This window comes from Gadus chalcogrammus, chromosome 11, assembly GCF_026213295.1.
Source record: "Gadus chalcogrammus isolate NIFS_2021 chromosome 11, NIFS_Gcha_1.0, whole genome shotgun sequence".
Lineage (NCBI taxonomy): Eukaryota > Metazoa > Chordata > Actinopteri > Gadiformes > Gadidae > Gadus > Gadus chalcogrammus.
The window spans coordinates 5,984,631-6,003,321 of record NC_079422.1 but is presented as its reverse complement, the minus strand read 5'-3'; the positions used below and the strand labels follow the sequence as shown (position 1 = coordinate 6,003,321).

Here is an 18,691-nt window from a genome sequence, read left to right as displayed (position 1 = left end):
CCCCTCCCACACATGTTCCCCCGTGATTGACTGACCTAGCCCCTCCCCCTCCTCCAGGCTCTCATTCGGCCCGCACCCCAAAGTGGGTGTCTGCAGGCTTAGTCATGCCGTTGGAGCGTATGTTTTTCACTTTTCCTCCCTCCCCACCTCCCCACCCCACCCCACCCCGTGCCTCTGCTTGTTCTCCGGTCCTCTCCCTGCAGGACAGACATCCTGCATGACAAGGCATCACTCGCAGGGACTCACCATGATCCCTGTCTTCAGGTGAATGCCAGCAACACCAACAACAAATTCTGCATGTGAACGAGCAGTGCGGGAATCTGTTTGTGGAGTTCTGGATAGATGCAGAGACCTGAGGGAGCAGGGATTTGGTGACAGCACTAATCTAACACAAATAGCGTGCTTCCTTGTCATGGCTTGCCCCGCTTTGCATGGCCATGTTAAATGGTGTATGCAACAAACTGGGTTAGCAACTATTGGGTAAGGAAAAACCAAATGCTTTGTTTGCAAGAACAGTTGTTGCTCTGCAATGTGCTTCTTTTCTTGAAGCGAGGCCAAAGAGCTGTTTCCAAAGGGACCGTTTGAGAGAAAGCCAGCTAGAGAGCAACAACCTCATTAAACAGACATCCTTCTCGTTTTCCAAGAGGCATGAACCGTGGACAACCTCTTCACCTACATGTCATGTCTTTTAACACAACGTCAATCATCCGCCTTTGTTTCATATGTAACATTTTAACCATGAAGTTGCTTCAGAGGGTCAGTTGGGATGTGCCCCTAGATGAACACAGTGAACCCTGGGTGCTCTCAGTTATCACAGAGCGATACAGATGAAGTGGAAACCGATAAGTGAGGAAGAAGGCCGGCCTTAGTTAAACCTGCAGGGCCAGTCCTATGAAAACAAGCCCGCTTATTAAATCAAAAGTCTACCCACACCTAGTGTTTGTATAAGGGCTTGTAATATTGTCATAGGAAACATGTTCCTCATTACTGGATGATAAAGTATTGTGTTTTTGTATGCTACCGCAGCCCACCGTATTTTTTAGTTAGCAAAAAGGAAAAAGAGAAAAAATATTTTATTAATATATATATAAATATATGTTTAATTTGTAAAGAGCAATGTAAGCAAAAACATATATAATATTGTATGTGTCCACAGTTTAGTAAAATAGAGGCAGTACTTAACTATAATGACATCATAAATGCAATTACAATTCTATTCATTCATAGTCAGCTATGGTCGTAATAAAAAAAGGTTTAGGTTCCGAATATAATCCCAACCATATGTGTTTACATTTTATTGTCTTCCCTCTGCAAACTTCAGCAGAACTAAAGGATGCAGACAAAAGCAGTATGCGGCTGGTTAGTGGACCACTATGAGTCCGGCCCGGCTCACGCACTGCAACACTTTGGGCTAAGGTCTTGTTGTGCAATCATTTGGATGCCAGACAATCTACAAGTGTTCTCTTACACCACTAGAGGTTTTCTTGGCCCAATTCGTTGTAAAATATTTGAGTGGGTGGCAATTTGGTAACTGTCTCTCGTTCACTACTTTGAGTGTCCTTCTGTGAGAGTTCACCACAAGATGGAGCACAAGACGTCACTAGATGGACCCTAAAAATAGTTTTATTTTTAAGAAATGTCTTTCAATGGATTTCAAATACCAACCCCCATTTCTAATAACAAATGAAATATGCTATATATATATACATATACATGTCATATATATATATATATTTTACATAAACGCACATGTAAAAATGCATAAAGATAGAATTTGCTGACATTAAAAATCCCGAACACATCCCTGAACACATCTCTCCGGACAGAATGAAAAAAACAAAAAACAAACAAGAGAAGCACATATAGTAGACAACCCAGTCTTTACAAATTAACATAATCGATTAGTTAAAAATATGTCTTCATTCATATTGCACTCAATGTGTCCTATTTCCTCATTTCATCTTCCCTTTCCATCCTTCTAAGGAACTACTTTTCCCATCAAGTTAAGTCAAGTTCCTCTTTTTTGCCAATAGCTGTCCCGATATATTATTCCCACTAACCGCAACCAACTCTTCCTGACCGTCATTGGCTGGGGCTCCGCTCCACCCCCCTCACAGCTGTCATCAAGTGGCTCTTGTAGGTCTTGCTGAGGCCAGTCATCCAGAACTTGAGCAGCCTGACGTTGTCGTCCTCCCCGGGCCCAGTAGCCCCCAGCACGGCCAGCACCTTCTGGGTGTCCTCCCTGCCCCGCCCGTCCACCTTGGAGAACTTAAAGAGCACTTTGACCTTACTAGAAAGAGGAACGAGAGGGGGAGGGATAGAGACAAGAGAAGTCTTCTATTAATTATTCATTCAAAAATACTTGAATACATTTTGTTTGCTTACACCACTTCTATGTAGGACACAAAGACCATATCGACTCACTTCATCCACTCCTCCTTCAGACACAGCAGGCAGTGAGACACCACCTCTACGGACAGGTTCTCGTTGGAAAGGGCCACCTCCAGCTTATTCAGTAACGTGGGACCTGGAAGATGGCACATGGTCATGATAGCCAGTTAACTCCCCCTCCCTCTCTCCCTCTCCCAGGGTTAGATCTGCAGGATGAAACTCCCTGTTCCCACCACTTTTGCATTCTTTTACACAGAGCGAATAGATTTAGAGAATAAAAAAAAAGGCCATTGGGTTTGATTGGTTTGGTGACATTCCTTAGATCCACATGTTTTGTTAGTACTTTGAACAGAGTAACGGCTGCAGTAAAACAGTTTAATTGCGCAAGGTTTAATGATGTCACAATTTCTTTCTTCATGGGGGAGCCAGTGGCATGAAGAGTTCCTACACTTCCACCAGGCGCCAAAAGTTTTTTCTCTCTCTGATTCTAGAGCAGAATGGTTAACAGTGCGTGTTCTGAACGTCATGCCTTTGTCCGTGGGCTGTACGTTGGCGCTGCTGTTGATGAACTGGTACATGGAGGCGATGTCATCTTCACTGACAGCGGAGTACTGGCAGCTTTTCACTGTGTTGGCAACGTCTACCAACACTGAAAACTCTGAGGAGGGAACATAGGAATAAATGTTTAACCAGGCACTGTTAGAAGGAGACAACAACACAAGGTGGTGGGGGATTCATCCAAGATCAACAAGCCCTTCAGACCTGAAGAGCTCACATGGGCAGGGATGGTCACATCTGGGCTGAGGCCCAGGAAGTTGCATCTGTAGGCCTCCTCGTACTGAGCACTGTATGGTATCAAGCGCACGCAGCCCACTGGAAGCAGGGCCTGAAACCATAATAATGTTAGTTCCCACAAAAGACACAAAGCAAATCATTCAGAACAGCATGGCAGTAGGACTATCATTTAAAATGAACCCCAGAGGAAGAGGGTGGACGCTACCTTCAGCACCGTGAAGGCCGACTGGATGAGCCCGGGGTCGGCTCCTCTCCATATGACCTGGTTCCCCATGAGGACGTGCCACACCAGCTGACGGAACTCCGGTGCACCCAGCACCTGCAGACCAACAGTCATCACACACTCCCTGGTCATGTGCTGGTCATGTTCCTCTGGGAGGGATGAGTGTGTGTTCCAGTGTATTCGTCTCGGTCTCGTCCTTGACCTCCGAATTCTTTTGGTTTTACTCCCAGTTCAAAGTCGGCATTTCATTACATTCCAGTACAAGGCTTAACTGCTACCCACATTTCCCATTTGGATTAATGATTAACCTCTTATCTCATCTGAAGATTGTGATGTGTTATTGTTTGTTCACCAGTCTCAAATGCCTCAGGGATCGGAAATGTGGACCTGGAAACTCCACGCCTTGTCCCTTATCACACGGGAAGTCACCCAGCTCACGCTCCAGTTGGTTTAGCTGTAGCCTGGAAGAGACCCCCTCACCCCCCTCCCAGCAGCTGATTTCCTCCTCTTGTTCTGTGTATGAAGACAGATTTATATTAAAAAATACAACATAAAAACAAGTCCCTACAACTTGAATAACAGGCTTTGTTTTGTGCAAGATACAATTGCAGCTTTGGTTTTACTATTACTAAGTAACTTTTGTTGGTTTTGATGAAATTTACCTGTAATTATCAGATTACAACAATTATGAGAGTCAATAACTAGTTAAATGTAACTATGAAAGCCTAGTTGAATAATGCAAATTATAACACCAGAAAAGTGATGAGGGTGAGATACTCTGAAGTGAACAGATTTAGTGAAGGAAATTCCGGAATTCTGGAAAGATACAATTGGGGGACTAAATATAACTACATCACGTGCTACAGGCTTAGACACATCATTATGATTTGAATGAAAGTTTCCTGAAAGTCCTGTGGGTCAGAGGACACTGCTGATTCAGACTGTGTTTCCAATTCCTTTATCGTCGTCAGCTAATGAATCACTTTTCCCTGGTTGAAACATGAGCTAGACACAGTTGAAATGACCACGAAAATTCCAGCACAGCCTATTTGGACACCAAATGGGTCTGTCCCAAATACCTTAACATAGCAGACAACCCCAGCCCCAAGGAAGTGACAGAACACAATCTAAACAAGCATATTATTCATCACTTTCAAGCAGGGATCTGTTAATCCAATGTTCCGCAATGAAACCTTAGTGATACGAGTGCCTTGTGACTGTGTAGTGAGCTGTCCAACAGTTTCAATTTGTTGGACGAAAATCAATCAGGACAGGCTAGCTAACAGACAATCTCTCTACAAAGTTCCTGGTTGCCTCTGCTCAACCATGCTGATCTGCGGGTGCATGATTGGATATTATTTGATAGGAGGGGCTTAGTTATGGTAGGCAGGGGGACTTTTGACTTTTCGAAAAAAATCGGGTTGGTAAGGGGAATTTCTAAATTTCTAAATCCAGCCCATTTCTAAATCTAGCATGCAGCTTCTTTAATATATATACATTATTCTTCATCATGAACAATGGCAAATAGTCAGTACAAGTTACCAGAATAAAATTATCTCACAAATTTACTAGCTTTGCCTAACAGGCAGACAATATATATATGTTTTATTTTAGAAACTGACACATATGAAACAAAATATTATATTATTTGTGCACCTACAATGTATTTGAACGTAAAAAAAGTATTTTAATTGACTTTAGCCATTTGAATAGTATCACCGGTAATGGATGGACCAACTCATGGTTTCAGCACCTTTATCACTTTAGTGTCTTTAATGGCTGCCTACCAGTCTGCCTCTCTTTGAGGACCAATGTGTCCTCTGTGGGGGCCCCCTCCAGCAATTTCTCCGTCAGCCGGCTCCCACAGGCCTTCAGAAGCCTTGAGGACAGGGGGAGAGAGCACACAACAAGTGTTATCTTATTATAACAAGGCAAAAGGCCATCTACATTGCACAAATAACACAGCAATAATATAAAAATAAGCTTCATATTAATAATAACAAAAATAATATCCATAGGAATAATTTTATTAATGAAGAAAATAGGGCTCTTAGGGATTTCGGATTGTCGATTCGTGGTGGTCTCGGTTCAAAGATATATAACATGAGGTACATAAAGTGTGCAGGTAGATACACCTTTCACAGAGCGTACTGACCAACTGAAGGAGGAGTGCAGGCTGGCCCAGAGGTTGGGGTGCTGGGTGAGGGAGGTGAGGGAGCGGGCCGCACTGCCACTCCTCTGGTGGGGGTAGACTGCAGGGGAGAACACACTGTTCATCCTGACCGCCCGCTGAGGACACACTCCCTGCTCATTATCAAACACCTGTTGAACACAAGACGTCACGCAAAAATGGTAAGGGATGAAAATTCCTTATGTCACAGGAGTGTGTTGACTGCTTTAAGGGCTCCTGTTTTTCCAGTAGGTGTGTTATGTTGATGAGCCATGACAAGCCATCTTTAAATCTATACCCTCTTCTCCATCTATATGTATGATGGGCATATGTATGGGCATTGAATTTTAAGTGGTTGTAATGGATAGTCAACATCACACCTGATGTTACAATATGGCCCATTTTAAGGTATGGTGTGTAATTTCAGCTAATCCAACATGAAACGTTGTCTTCACTTCTATTTCCTTTGAAAATGGATCCGCATGAATCATGCAGAAATCAAACGGACTAGCTAGTATTGCGTTCAGTCATATTTATACAAGTTATGTTTTTTCATTAAATTGAATAAACCGCAATTCAAATAACAGTCAAAAACGACATGGGAAGGGGAGTTCTGTGTGGGTGTGACTCATAGAGAACTGCAGGTTAAAGTGACCTAACATACACTGTACTTAATAATAAAATGAATAAACTAACTTTCCATTGGAGCATATTGGTGGAAACTAACTAACTTTTTTTTCACATTTTCACATGTTTTCGATTCAAGTTTGTCCGGCACTTCTCATAATGATTCGTGAAATCTGGATCGATTCTATTAAGGAATTCGGCCAGCTGTCTTCTCTTTCTGAGAAAACAACCATCCTTCTTCCTGTGCATGATGATGTTTTGATTCAGAATACACACACACCCACACCCACACCCACAGAGACATAGAGACACAGAGACACAGAGACAGAAGGAAAGAGACAGTAAGAGAGAGAGAGAGTGGGTGTTGTGTGCAGCCCTACAATTAAATATAAATAAATATAAAGATTCAACCAAATTTACATAGTAAAAAAAGTGCCGTCTATGTGTTGGAAAAGCTGCATTAGTTTGGTGGCTGGCTTCAGCAACATGTCATAGTAGCACATTGTAGTATGCTAGACCAGTATCGAAACATCATCACAATATATTAGGTCTCGACTGGATGACAATTTTAACGTGACACTTCCCCAGAATTTCAAAGGTCATATGACCCAATTGACATACGACCTCACCAAATGTAACAGACCACGACCTTGAATAAAACTAGAGATTTCTCTGGGTTTTAAAACGTTTGAAAGAATTGGGATAATGCAAGCACGCAACTCAAAATGTACAACATAGGTCTGTCTGGTTGTTTCACGACATTGGAATGCAGACAAGTTCCATCATCATGTCCCCGTGTGTTTGCACCCACCTTGAGCGCCGTGCTCTGCAGACTCTGTATGGTCAGCCTGAGGTGGCGCAGCAGGAAGGGCCAGGAGTTGATGAGGTAGATGCGGTCCATGGCCACCATCACGATGCTGTACCAGCGCTGGAAGCCCCTGGCCAGGCTGTCCTTGATGAAGAACGTGTGCGAGAACACAAACCCATGCTGCTCATCCCCGAAGAAGATTGGGCCCTCGCGGCCCGGACACACCTACAGGAAGAGAGTCAACAACCAGACATTAAAAGAGAAGAGAAACACGTGGATTGGGGAATCATAAATGGTCGTTTCTGGTTAACGTATCTCTGGAAAGCTTATACAATGTGAGGCGCTAACCCTAAGTTATTGAGGTTACCTCACAGCTGAGGCTGCGGACGCAGGCTTGCCGCACCACGCTGAACAGCTGGGACTGTCGGGGGTGCTGGTGACTCAGGAAGCGGATGCCTGTCTCGTCGTCGATGCTCACAAAGCCCGGGTGAGACGCTGGCAGAGACCGGCAGCCCTGAGGGGGGAAAGGGGTGGAGATCGGGGTGGATGGGGGGGGGTTGAATATCCGAACCCTTACACCATGCTGACCCACAAATCTTTGACTGAATACAGAGCAAAGGTTTTGTTGGAGGAGACAAAAGAAGAACTGAGAAGAAGCAAAACATCGGCTGGCTGACTGGTTAGATGGCATGACAAGCTCAGGGTAGAGTACCTAGGAGGGTATTTATGTTGACAATATCATGTATTCTGATTCGGTATCGGGGAGGCTGGAGACACGCCTCACCTCGCACATCTCTCCTCTCTGTGACGCTGAGCTGTTAGCCCTCATCGTAAGTCCTTCTCCCTCGCGGTCTCCATCGCGGTCCCTGTCGCCAGGTACGGCTGCACCTGCCTGGGAGGGAGACGGCGAAGGAGGGTGCAGAGCCTCGGTGCAAAACAGCGTGCGAGGTCCGTGGAGTTCACAGAAGTGACAGAGAGCCACCAGGGCATTCATCTGAGGGGAAGACAACTAGGATAAGAGTGAGATTGCGGTTCATGGTTCATTTAAACATTAGCATGTAGGGGAGGCACCATACTGGCGTTTTTGATGAATTGTTTACAGAAATCATCTGCTATTCTTACCGTTTTGACGGAAACTTAGTACGAGGAGGCTTCTTGAAGAACATCCAATAAGTCGCTTTGTTTTCGATACAATTATAAGCGGGATGACACGGTTAACAGCTTGGATTACAAATGGCTATCATGTTTCCTCTCCGTTCAATAACGTCATGATATCCACCAGATTTTGTGGTAAATAGGAGACTTGTGTTGAGATGTTGTAGGTTAATAGGACCCCTGTGTTCAGCTACCTCCTCGCCGCTGCTCGATGTGGAAACAACAGGTCATGTGACCCACATGTCACGCGCTCGAGCTCACATTACTCTTGATTATTATTACCTTCCTGTTTTTAAATTGGTGTTTTAGAATTACTTTAATATATATCTGACACTTTTAAAGTGAAAAACCAAAGATGAATGATATGCCTTGGTTGTATTTCTTTATACGTGCAATTTCGCCAACAAACAGAGTCGAACTACATTACCCATATTTCTCTGCGTTTCTCAGTTCCGTGTTTAAAGGTCGATTTCTTCAACTCTACGTGCTCCTTCAGGTAGACGCTAAAGCAAAATGAACAAACTGCCCTATTTAATGTTCTTATTGTTGTTAAAATATGTCAAATAAATTAATAATAAGTTGATTGTTATTTGTTTGGTGATCGGGTTGTCTTGTTGCTAATTTCTACTATTTTGTTCACTGCCGTAACAGCTTATTAAAGTCTTCCAGATTTCCTCGAAATATGTAGAATAATACTAGCTCACATATAGAAATGACTAATTGACTAGTTAAATGACTAGTTAATGGCTGTCACTGGTAATTACGTTAATAACAATTATTCATTATTTTAAGAGTGATCATGGCTTCCGGACAGTCAACAGTGACGGAGCCCCTAGGGATCCCCTCGGAGCGCCAGCGACATGGTCTGATTCATGATGACACATCATGCACAGAGACATTGGAGGAGACGAGCCAAGAGGTCTCTTCGGAGATCACAGCAGGTCATTTCCCTCTTGGTCTGTGTGTGCCAGATATTTTGAAAATGATCAGTTGACTTCATGGTTAATTCCTCGTCATCTTTTTTTGATAAATAATCAGTGCCTTCCCCATTCTTCAGTTTCATGAATCATGGAACTGACGGTCTTCTCGGGGAAAACAACCCGCACTAAAAAATGTGCAACATTTATCATGTCATGGCATTGCCTCGAAGTGTGAGTAAAAATGGCATAGCCTACATTTCAGCTTGCCTTTTGAAATTGGAAGACCTTCAAATATGTAACTGGCTGGAACTCTCCATCTGGGGCAGTCAGATTCTCAAGACTCTCTAAAGTTAAATATATAATACAAAATGACATACACTTTGTACACCCATTTTGGTGTAAGAAAATGTGGCACGTCATTTCATTTTTGTTTACTGACTCAAAGGAATCGATTTTCTACTTCCTAGCTGTTTCTACCAGCTCCAATACGGTTCAGTTGAAGGCTTTTATTATAATTGCCTTGCGTTCTCTATTGGGGTAATGAGTAACTTGGTACCAGGAACACCCATCCTATTAAGGGAGGAGCTGGGAGATAAAGAGATCTAAGCTGTTGATCAAGTTCAGCTTTTATCTTTTCTCCAACTATCGCCACAAGCAGTGATGGGAAGTGAGTGTGAGTGAGATATGTTTAAAAGCGATCACATACCAAAATTCCTCCTAAAACCACACAAAGATACAGCATTGTATTAAATTTGAATAAAATGTTTTTTAGTTTAATTTTGACATGCCTAAAGCGTAGCTTAAAAACGATACAGTTATCTTTGAAATATATTTTTATTCAAGCACAGAGCAGGCGACCCCCTGTCGACGACCTGAGTTGCTCTCACATGGTCTGGCTGGGTGCCGGTGAACTTCCAGTATTTTACTCTGCTCCACTCCCTACCCTTGGGACTCTGACTCAGGATGAACGCCGGCACAGCTTGTACCTCCTCTGCAATAGTATAAGTCTTGAAGCAGGTGTTAATACCATACAATAGACTAGACAATACTAAGTTAAGGGCTTGTAAGGGCAGAAATAATCTGAAATAATTGAGGAATTTAGGAAGAATTATGTGAATTACATGATAAAATCAATTTAAATGTATGATACTATCATACTAAACAGACGGAAAAATCAATGAATTACCCGGTTCAATCTATTGAATTGTCAGTATGTGTCAGTATGTTATCCCCTTGTAGCCCTCCTCTGGCACCATACACCTCCCTCTCAAACACCTGTTGGCTCACTCTACACCCTGCTCATCAAATGTCTGTGTATCCGTTCTGCCCAGACTCCGCAGAACCACGGGAGGATGCGGTCACCGTATGCCGCTTCTTCCTCGCTGGAAAGTGCCACTTCGGGCCCCGGTGTCGCTGGTCTCACAGGTGGGTTCTGCGACTCCTTAGGATCAGCCTCCGCCCCGGCAGAGCAGCAGGGGGTTCACGAGTCAAGAGTTTGGATTCAATTGTGTCTGAATGAATGTGTCTTGTTTGGCCTTCTTTTTGTAGCCCCGCTGCCATCGCTGACCCAGAGCCTGGTGTGCCTCATCCAGATGGGGGGAACGAGGAGGAGAAGTTGGAGAAACACAAGAAAGGAAAAGCGAAAAAAGCAGCCAAACCAAAATACACCCAAGAAAACGGTAATGAAAATACATGGATCACTGTAACATGGGAATATAACATGGTTATATACGTTTCCGCGATGCACACCGTCCACCCTCCCTCTCTCCCCCCTCCCCCCAGAGGCAGTAAAAAGTAAGAAAAAGCTTCGAATGCGCACAGCGGATGACGTGATCTCGCGGATCTTGTGGGACACACCGGCGGACGCGGAGCACTTCATTGTGGGCTACCTGGACCGCTTCCTGGGTGTGCTGGAGCGCCCCTTCAATGAGTTCAACTGGGACGCCGAACCGTGCGACTGCGACTATTCCAAAGAGCTGGCCCTGCCCAGACACAGGATCCAGTACTTTGCCTTCAGAGGACAACGCGTCTGGGACCGCAACGGCCGAACGGACAGGGTGTTCGGCTCCACCGGACAATCTCTGGCTCCCCCCTTTGGAGAGGAAGGGGAAGCAGGGGGTGAGGCTGGCCGTGCGAGGCCCGGGGCCCTATGGCCACACACATAAACCAGCACGCACACACACTCGCACACACACACACACACACACACACAGGCATATCAATTATTGTCGCTTTTGAATGTTCATAGGAACAGAACATAACGTTTGTGCTTGTACAGGAGTCGGGCCACAAGATGCAGAGCAGACGGACTCGATGGACAGCGGAGAAGCCCTTGAAAGGACAGAAGATGGGCAGGGAGTAGAGAGTGGGACAGTGGAGTCTTCTACTGAGAGCACCCACCTGGAAGAGATTGAGAGCACTCTGTCCGCTAAAACTGCCCTAGATGACACTACTCAGGAGCCACAGCCAGAGAGAGGGGAAATTGAGGCAGTGGTGGATGATTCTTTTCATAGGTAGGGTTGAATTAAATACAGCTAAAGACTTGAATGGTGTATACACTGTATACGAAAAATGTGATCGTTGAATGCACATTTTCTTAAAGTTCTGACGTTAACAATATAAATCTTGTCCTCCTAAGAGTGGGAGGAGGGGAGGGAGAGACGGCTCAGGGAGAGAGTTGGGATGCATGGAGTGACAGCTTGCAGAAGCATAAAGTGCAGGTAACCTGGGATCACTCTGCTGATAACGTTGAGCATGATAATACCATTTAGGGACGTTATCTATCCATCCTCTGCCTCCCGTCGCTCTGTCCCTGCTTACAGCCTATGAAGAGAGTCCATAAGCCCATAAGCTGCACAGTAACTCCCTATGAGAAGTGGTTATAGGACCAACCGTAGAGTCACATTGTATCAGTAATTTACTGAATAGATATATTGAAACACTATGCAGGTATACAACAATATAATTGTTGTATACAATTAAAATAAAGAAAACGGCAAATCTTAAGATTTCAACAACACAGACATCATGAACGTCAAGCAATTTATACTAAAGTTAGTATGATGCAAATTGCTTGCACTTTGCAAGCCAATGCAACAATATAATTGTTGTATTGGCTTTCAGCGTGGGAGTGACGCCATTGAGATTGACCCTAAGGACACATTCATGTTTGTTTTCGCCCGGCCAGAGTCCCTCTGAAGAGCCGCTGTCCTCCCTGAAGCAGAAGGAGCAGCCCAGCGGCAGCCGGCCCGCTAGACGCCGGCCCACACATTTCATCACCTTCAGGGCTAACACTCCTGGCATCCTCTCAGGCTTCAAGCGGCTGCAGGAGGAGGTCTGCGCCTTGCTGCCCTCCACCACCCCCCACTGGTTGACCTCCTCCACCCTCCATGTCACCATGTGCCTGCTGGTGCTGGACGGGCCCGAGGAGGTGGAGGCAGCCGCGGAGATCCTGCGGCGCTTTGCCTACCTGGACCGCAACCCGCCGCTGGCCTTGACCTTTCCCCTGAAGCTGAAGCACTTCAACGGGAGGGTGCTGTACCTGAGCCCCCAGCCTCCGCAGCGCCTGCAGGAGCTGAACCGAGGCCTGCAGGAGGCCTTCTGGGAGGCCGGAATGCTGCACCAGAACTCCTTCAGCCCGCGCTACCACCTCACCTTGGCCAAGGTGTCGGGCGTGGAGAGGGAGCGGGTCTTTGACGGGGTGGGTGAGCTGAAGGTGGGGAAGGGGCTGAATCTGGGACGCTTGCCGGTGAACACCTTGCACATGTGTGCCATGGGCCGCAAAGAGAATGAAGAATTCTACGAAATTGTGTGTTCAGTAACACTTAGATGATTACATCTAGTAGCGGTTACATAAACAAGTACATCTCTCCAGTGGTACAGAACACCCTTCTTTAGTGAGGCAAAATCATTTTCGTTTTGTACTATCATATTATATTTCTGACATTTTGCTGCTATACTGTCCAGTAGTAGTGACGTACTATTCAATGCGTTACATTTCAATGATAAAAATAATCAGGCCAATTCAAGGCCCTTGCATACGTGGGTGGGGCCCTAGACCGCAGACTAGGCCAACTTGTGCATTAATCCACACCTGCATACAGTCCGTGTTTACAGGTGCAATACCCAAAACAATACACTGTGGCCTGGTTGCCTCATGTGGTATTTTGTACTATTTTATGAATACATTTTATGAATACGTCTCTTTTAATGCACTTTTTAAAATGATTCCAATCAGCCTTTCATATAGCTATTAATATATTCCAATTGTCTTTTGCAGCACATGACTTTTCCTGTTCTGTCTTATAAATATGTGTTGTATATAAACACATTATAGATTGCATGCGCACAATGAATTTCCATAAGCGTTTATATAAATTATGACCACCAGATTGTCAGACCACATTAAATATTAAACTGGTTATTTTAAATCCCTGGTGGTGCTATTTCTCTGAGCGGTAGCGGGGGGGGCACATGCTGGGGCTCTACCACTACACTGTGGTCAGACACAGCGAGAGAGAACAGAGGCTGGCTAAATGCTCTGAGCAACTCTTGCATACATAATTACATATTGTGTGTGTTTATTCTCACGCGCCTCCTGGATACATGCTACACTATTCTGATGTGGGAGTCAGTGGGCATGCTGCACTGGGTCGCTCCAGTTTGCTCCCTTGTTCGCATGATCTCTGTGGCTCCCCTCCCCCACTCCCTTTCAGTGACACAGAAACACAACGCGTCCCCCCCCCCCCCTTCCCCTCTTCTGCCGCCCCTTCTTTCAATGGTAGACAAACACCATGCTCTTTGTGGCGGCGTGGTGGTCTTCTGCATCCCTCTCCGTCTCGCTCCTGTTTTTGTTGCGGTTCTATCTCACCAGACTTAGTGGAGGACGCTTGAGGCGCGCTCTCCATTGAAAATCCAGCCATCACCAATTTTTTATTTGTATTATTCTTGCTTGTTGAATCACTGGAATCCATCCATTTTGCAGCCTTCACTGGAAGCTGGTTGTGCCTACAAATTCATTGTATGTCGCGCTCGCTCCCCCCCCGTCCACTCTCCCTCTCTCTCTCTCTCTCTCTCTCTCTCTCTCTCTCTCTCTCTCCCTCTCCCTCTCTCTCTCTCTCTCTCTCTCTCTCTCTCTCTCTCTCTCTCTCTCCCTCTCCCTCTCCCTCTCTCTCCCTCTCTCTCTCTCTCTCTCTCTCTCTCTCTCTCTCTCTCTCTCTCTCTCTCTCTCTCTCTCCCGCCTCTCTCTCTCTCTCTCTCTTTCTATTCATCGCTCTCTCCATCAGCCCCCCCCCCATCCCTCTTCCTCTCAACTTGTTCTCTCTGCCTGTTTGAGAACCAACATTTTTCCTCCCCTCTCCGTATCTATGTTCCTTTCTCTGCAAAATCCCCTCCTCTCCCAGCACCCAGCTGAATGTGTGTACTTGCTGTTGCTCTGTGCATCTCTCTCTCAGGCTGGGTCTCCATGCAACACCGCCATCAACTGCCGTGCTAGTCAGGATCTTACCCCCATTCCTATTTCATGTGTGAGTTGATTTTTTATTCATCTTTATTTCCCATATGCCTGAGCAAGATGGACCTGACTAGCTGGATGTTTTAGTTACTTCTGTCGGGTGAACTGTGTCTATATGGTAATGGGGAGGCAGCAGGTTCATCTGCATACGTGTGATTGGAGGGGCTTGATTGAATAGCATTTAAATGGTGCCCTTGATATCGTTTGCTGTATAGATAATGAAATGACAGAATCCTAATCCATGTTAATGGATTAATTATCTGTGGGACATATCATGTCGCTGCATTGTTGTGAGGCTGCTTGGGCATCCAACCACAATGGGTTTCGCCCCTATAGTCCCTGACGGGTGTCTCCCTAATCTCTCTCTCTCTCTCTCTCTCTCTCTCTCTCTCTCTCTCTCTCTCTCTCTCTCTTCATCCTCTCTCCTCTCTCTCTCTCTCTCTCTCTCTCTCTCTCTCTCTCTCTCTCTCTCTCTCCCTGTCGCTCTCACTCTCATGCTCACTCTCCTTAACTTACTCTCTCTCATTGAGAGCTCCACCTCATCCATCAACACAAGTACCTCTCCACTGTGACCAGACAACCATACAATTACTATAGCTATCTTAAGAAAAAAACAAATTTTGACAATATACATATATTGTCTCAGCCATTAACACTTTTTGGCATCCTTTTTTTTGGCATGTTTTCCAGCCTGTTTTTCCCAGGATGCTTTCTTCTACTCACGTACATCCTGGGCTGACGGTTGGCGGTGTCGCTCTTTGAGTGGGTAGATATTTCACCGAACCCCCGGAGGAGAGAGAGAGAGAGAGAGAGCGAGAGAGAGCGAGAGAGAGAGGGAGAGAGAGAGAGAGTCAAGGCGTGCAGCAGCAAGAGGGGACCCTTTCTAGCGCTAACGGCCAAGGTAAGAGGCTGATCGGCCCCTCCAGTCACTCACCATGTCGGGGCTTAATCGTCTGTGTGGCCGCGAAGGATTTACGACCGCGCGAAAAAAGAAAAAAAAAGAATGAGTTTGAAGCCCCGCACCCATATAACTAGAATGCATTACCAGTGCTGATAATAAACGCGTGTCCGTTTTATTTGGAGCTACTCCGTGATTGATGAGGTATTTTTTTTTTTACAATGCACTGTAGAAGGATGTACGTGTGACCTGATGGTGATTTGATGATGCTTGTGTAACAAGTCAAATTCAATAAATACTGCAAGAGAGAGATGACCGAATCCAAAAAAAGCCATTCCTGCTTTTACAATTCAGATTGATCGTCTTTGGGCCATTTGCCTAATGCGTGGGATAAAGCACTATTCTGCTCTGTATACGATTGCCAATTAGGTCAGTAGTTTAGAAGCATTTCTGTCACTCTCAGCTTGTCAAGGAGGAACCTGGAACATATCAAAGCATTCGTTTGCACTGAGTTCCTCTGACTTGCTCCCTGTACTTTATATATCTGAGCTGGAATCACTGAATTCATCATTGCAATGTTACAGTGGATATTCATATAGAGATTTCCTTAAATGTTAAATGTGTGTATATATATATATATATATACATGAAATCTTTATTTCTATCCAAAAAGTAATTTATGATAACAATGCATCCCAGACTAGACTTGCACTGCAGACTAGATGGATATAGATGATGTAGTGCACATACACTGAAGCCATACACACTGGCCTGGTGTTAATTAATGTCTCAGAGCCAAGGCAGTGTGTCACTGGGGTATTATGGCTCTGTCATTCCCATCTCGTTAAGGCAATCATTAATAAAGTCTCTTTTACACGATTATCCACGCGTGGATGTGAAACAGAAGAGGTTTTACTAGAGGAGTAATGTTCACCTTCCAGCTGTGCACGATAGTGATCATCTAAAGAATCTGCTCACAGCATTGTGGGACTTGAGTAGTTATCTCCCTGCCGTTTGAAACAGAAAAAAAGCTTTTATTTTTGCAGAGAAGGCGCAGAGAAAACGCTCCCCATCTTAAAGTGTTCTCATTACACTGCCTCCTTACAAAATGGCCTCTTTCTGTATGTTTAGATATTATGGCGTCTCAGACTGTTACCTTCCCCGCCATGTCACAACCTCAGCTCAGTGCAAACACACGTGAGCTAATCCTCCCATCTCTGTGTATTCCCTCGTTTGGCTGACTTTGGGTGTTTCTTAAAGAAACTCGCCTCACTAGATCCTCCTGCTCCTCCCCCCGTCGCCTACTATTGAGCCAGTTTCGAATCACATTTATTAGCCTTCGGTTATGCAATAGTGATGGCATGATAACAAGCTGGCAGGGTACATCAGATCAACGTGAGCTTTCCTCTCTTTGACAAGTGCTGAGTGCCTCTACGATGGAGACCAGTTACTCCCCCCCCGCCACTATCCCACTTCCCCTCCATTGGGCCACAGGAACCTTCTCAATGGCCCAGGACATGTCACACCTCACCCGAAATTGACTATTGATTTTTGATCAGTTTCTTGCTTCACATCGAGGCCTTTCAAGCTGTTGAGATGACGGTGCTGTCTTTTGATGACTGGTGCGCATGCTGTCTAACTGAAATATATGCTGAAATGTTCTCAATATATGCTGAAATGTTCTCAATATTTGCTGAAATCTCTTCTCAAGCTATGATTGGTTGTATGAGTGGAAGAAAATGGTTGAATCTTTGATCGTCCTCAAAGGCAACCTAGAGGCAGACATTTTCATTTATTTATTGATTAACAGACATGTATAACCATGGATCTCATGCCAAGATCAAGATGACCATAAAAAACATTATGGTTTGCATCGATACTTAACTGCTGCTTTAGATAATCCATTTGAGCTGTTTGTGTGCAGTGTGAATGGATACTTGTCTTATGGATATGTGAGCTGTGACGACAATTAACAAAATGGAAATGTAGTGCCGGCAATTATTTGATTTGGGACATTTGGACGAATGCAATCATTAAGGTGGCTCATTGTAATAGGCTTAAGCCGGCCTTTCTGGCCAGGGGGCAAGTGGTTTACTCATTCTGGGGCAATTACGGCCACCCCAACATATCAACGTGAATTGAAAACACCAATCTCAAATCTATTCTCTACCTATTATGATTTTATAGAGTCATAATATGAACTATTAATGGTGGGACGATGCATGGAGTCAATGGAGGAACTTTGATAGAACGTGTTACTGTGTGCAGCAATTCAGTCTTCATTCAACTGAACAGCTGCATCAGAAGACAAGTCCGCACAGAGCCAAACCTCAGCGCAAATGCTTCTGATTTTATTGAACCCTATAAAAATTCAAAGAATGCCTGCTATGACCATCGTTTGGCTGTGCTGTACAACCCTTTCTTTAAATGTCACTTGTTGTTATGGTCCATTCTCTGCTCCAAGCCCCTCCCTAACACCACTATCTTCAGGAGAAAGGCCTTCTGATGTTTTAATCTACACAACTCTCCGCTTGTTGTGCACTACAGTCTCCCCCACTGTTTCTCCTCTGTCTCGTGTCAGGGAGTCCAATGTGTGTTTGGGCTAACGACCAGACTTTGTCCTTTTACCCCAGCACCTACTCCACAGCCCCCACCCATCCTCCAGACGCCGCCCACAGGCCTTTTCATATGTATGTGTATACTCATCTAATATCACACCACCCCCATGTCACTTTACATTGATTCGTGCTCACTATAAACTCCTTATCCAAAGGCTAAGAGGCAGTTTTTTATTCATGGTTAACCAATGCATGCTCTACAAAAAACGGATACAACACATGTCTATCAAAAACACATCTATTTTCCTGAAGGTCGCTCTTCGTTTTTCTCAAACAGCTTTTCCTTAATTGTTCGACGTTAAACGACGACAGTAACAACCCAAACCTGCTCTCCAGACTAACGTGAGGCCGCGCTAATCTCAGTCGTCCCAGCGAGGTCCTTCAGGTTTACTCTGGTTAACTCTAAAGAGGAATGCACGGATGGTATTCCAATCGTTGTATCAACTGCAGGGTCCACGGTCATAAGTTGTAAGTGGGGCAAGTTGCTAGGCGACAGGTCACCACCCCCCTCCCCTCCTTTTCCTTCCCATGCTTCCCAATGGGCCAGCCACACCTTCACCCTTCCTCGGCGGTG

At 45.0% G+C, this 18,691-nt stretch overlaps 3 protein-coding genes across 6 annotated transcripts in view; 2 read left to right on the top strand and 1 right to left on the bottom strand.

The window, feature by feature from the left end:
- Positions 1–224: 224 nt before the first annotated feature.
- flcn (folliculin) lies at positions 225–8,415 on the bottom strand. Of its 2 annotated transcripts, none has more exons than XM_056602152.1 (12): positions 8,137–8,410; positions 7,799–8,023; positions 7,382–7,528; positions 7,018–7,239; positions 5,565–5,731; positions 5,197–5,288; positions 3,762–3,922; positions 3,392–3,505; positions 3,154–3,277; positions 2,921–3,049; positions 2,425–2,527; positions 225–2,290 (listed from the first exon to the last, which is right to left on the bottom strand). In XM_056602152.1, the coding sequence occupies exons 2-12, from the start codon at positions 8,006–8,008 to the stop codon at positions 2,083–2,085; spliced, it is 1,677 nt and encodes a 558-aa protein (XP_056458127.1). In that variant the 5' UTR covers positions 8,009–8,023; positions 8,137–8,410; the 3' UTR covers positions 225–2,082. The 2 variants fall into 2 exon arrangements, with proteins under 2 accessions (XP_056458127.1, XP_056458126.1); XM_056602151.1 differs by having other exon boundaries at positions 229–2,290; positions 7,799–8,008; positions 8,137–8,415.
- leng9 (leukocyte receptor cluster (LRC) member 9) lies at positions 7,879–13,752 on the top strand. Of its 3 annotated transcripts, none has more exons than XM_056602148.1 (8): positions 7,879–8,665; positions 8,984–9,110; positions 10,421–10,514; positions 10,638–10,768; positions 10,872–11,207; positions 11,368–11,602; positions 11,728–11,809; positions 12,277–13,752. In XM_056602148.1, the coding sequence occupies exons 1-8, from the start codon at positions 8,525–8,527 to the stop codon at positions 12,919–12,921; spliced, it is 1,791 nt and encodes a 596-aa protein (XP_056458123.1). In that variant the 5' UTR covers positions 7,879–8,524; the 3' UTR covers positions 12,922–13,752. The 3 variants fall into 3 exon arrangements, with proteins under 3 accessions (XP_056458123.1, XP_056458125.1, XP_056458124.1); XM_056602149.1 differs by having other exon boundaries at positions 8,625–8,665; positions 8,962–9,110; positions 12,277–13,749; XM_056602150.1 differs by having other exon boundaries at positions 8,615–9,110; positions 12,277–13,749.
- A 784-nt stretch (positions 13,753–14,536) lies between these two features.
- The window catches only part of ttyh1 (tweety family member 1), an 18,921-nt gene continuing 14,766 nt past the window's right edge, over positions 14,537–18,691 (top strand). Inside the window, exons 1-2 of the mRNA XM_056602961.1 lie at positions 14,537–14,614; positions 15,292–15,502. The gene's annotated coding sequence lies outside the window, so the exon portion shown is untranslated. The remainder of the gene's footprint in view (positions 14,615–15,291; positions 15,503–18,691) is intronic.

What these genes read in the sequence shown, in the direction of transcription:
- flcn (XM_056602151.1), bottom strand. Translation starts at nt 8,008, where the DNA reads ATGAATGCCCTGGTGGCTCTCTGTCACTTCTGTGAACTCCACGGACCT. An exon ending in AGAGAGGAGAGATGTGCGAG is followed by an intron (nt 7,529 to 7,798) that starts GTGAGGCGTGTC and finishes TTCCCCCCTCAG; the next exon opens with GGCTGCCGGTCTCTGCCAGC. An exon ending in CTGCACTCCTCCTTCAGTTG is followed by an intron (nt 5,289 to 5,564) that starts GTCAGTACGCTC and finishes CCTGTCCTCAAG; the next exon opens with GCTTCTGAAGGCCTGTGGGA.
- leng9 (XM_056602148.1), top strand. Translation starts at nt 8,525, where the DNA reads ATGAATGATATGCCTTGGTTGTATTTCTTTATACGTGCAATTTCGCCA. An exon ending in AACTCTACGTGCTCCTTCAG is followed by an intron (nt 8,666 to 8,983) that starts GTAGACGCTAAA and finishes GCTTCCGGACAG; the next exon opens with TCAACAGTGACGGAGCCCCT. An exon ending in GTGGATGATTCTTTTCATAG is followed by an intron (nt 11,603 to 11,727) that starts GTAGGGTTGAAT and finishes TGTCCTCCTAAG; the next exon opens with AGTGGGAGGAGGGGAGGGAG.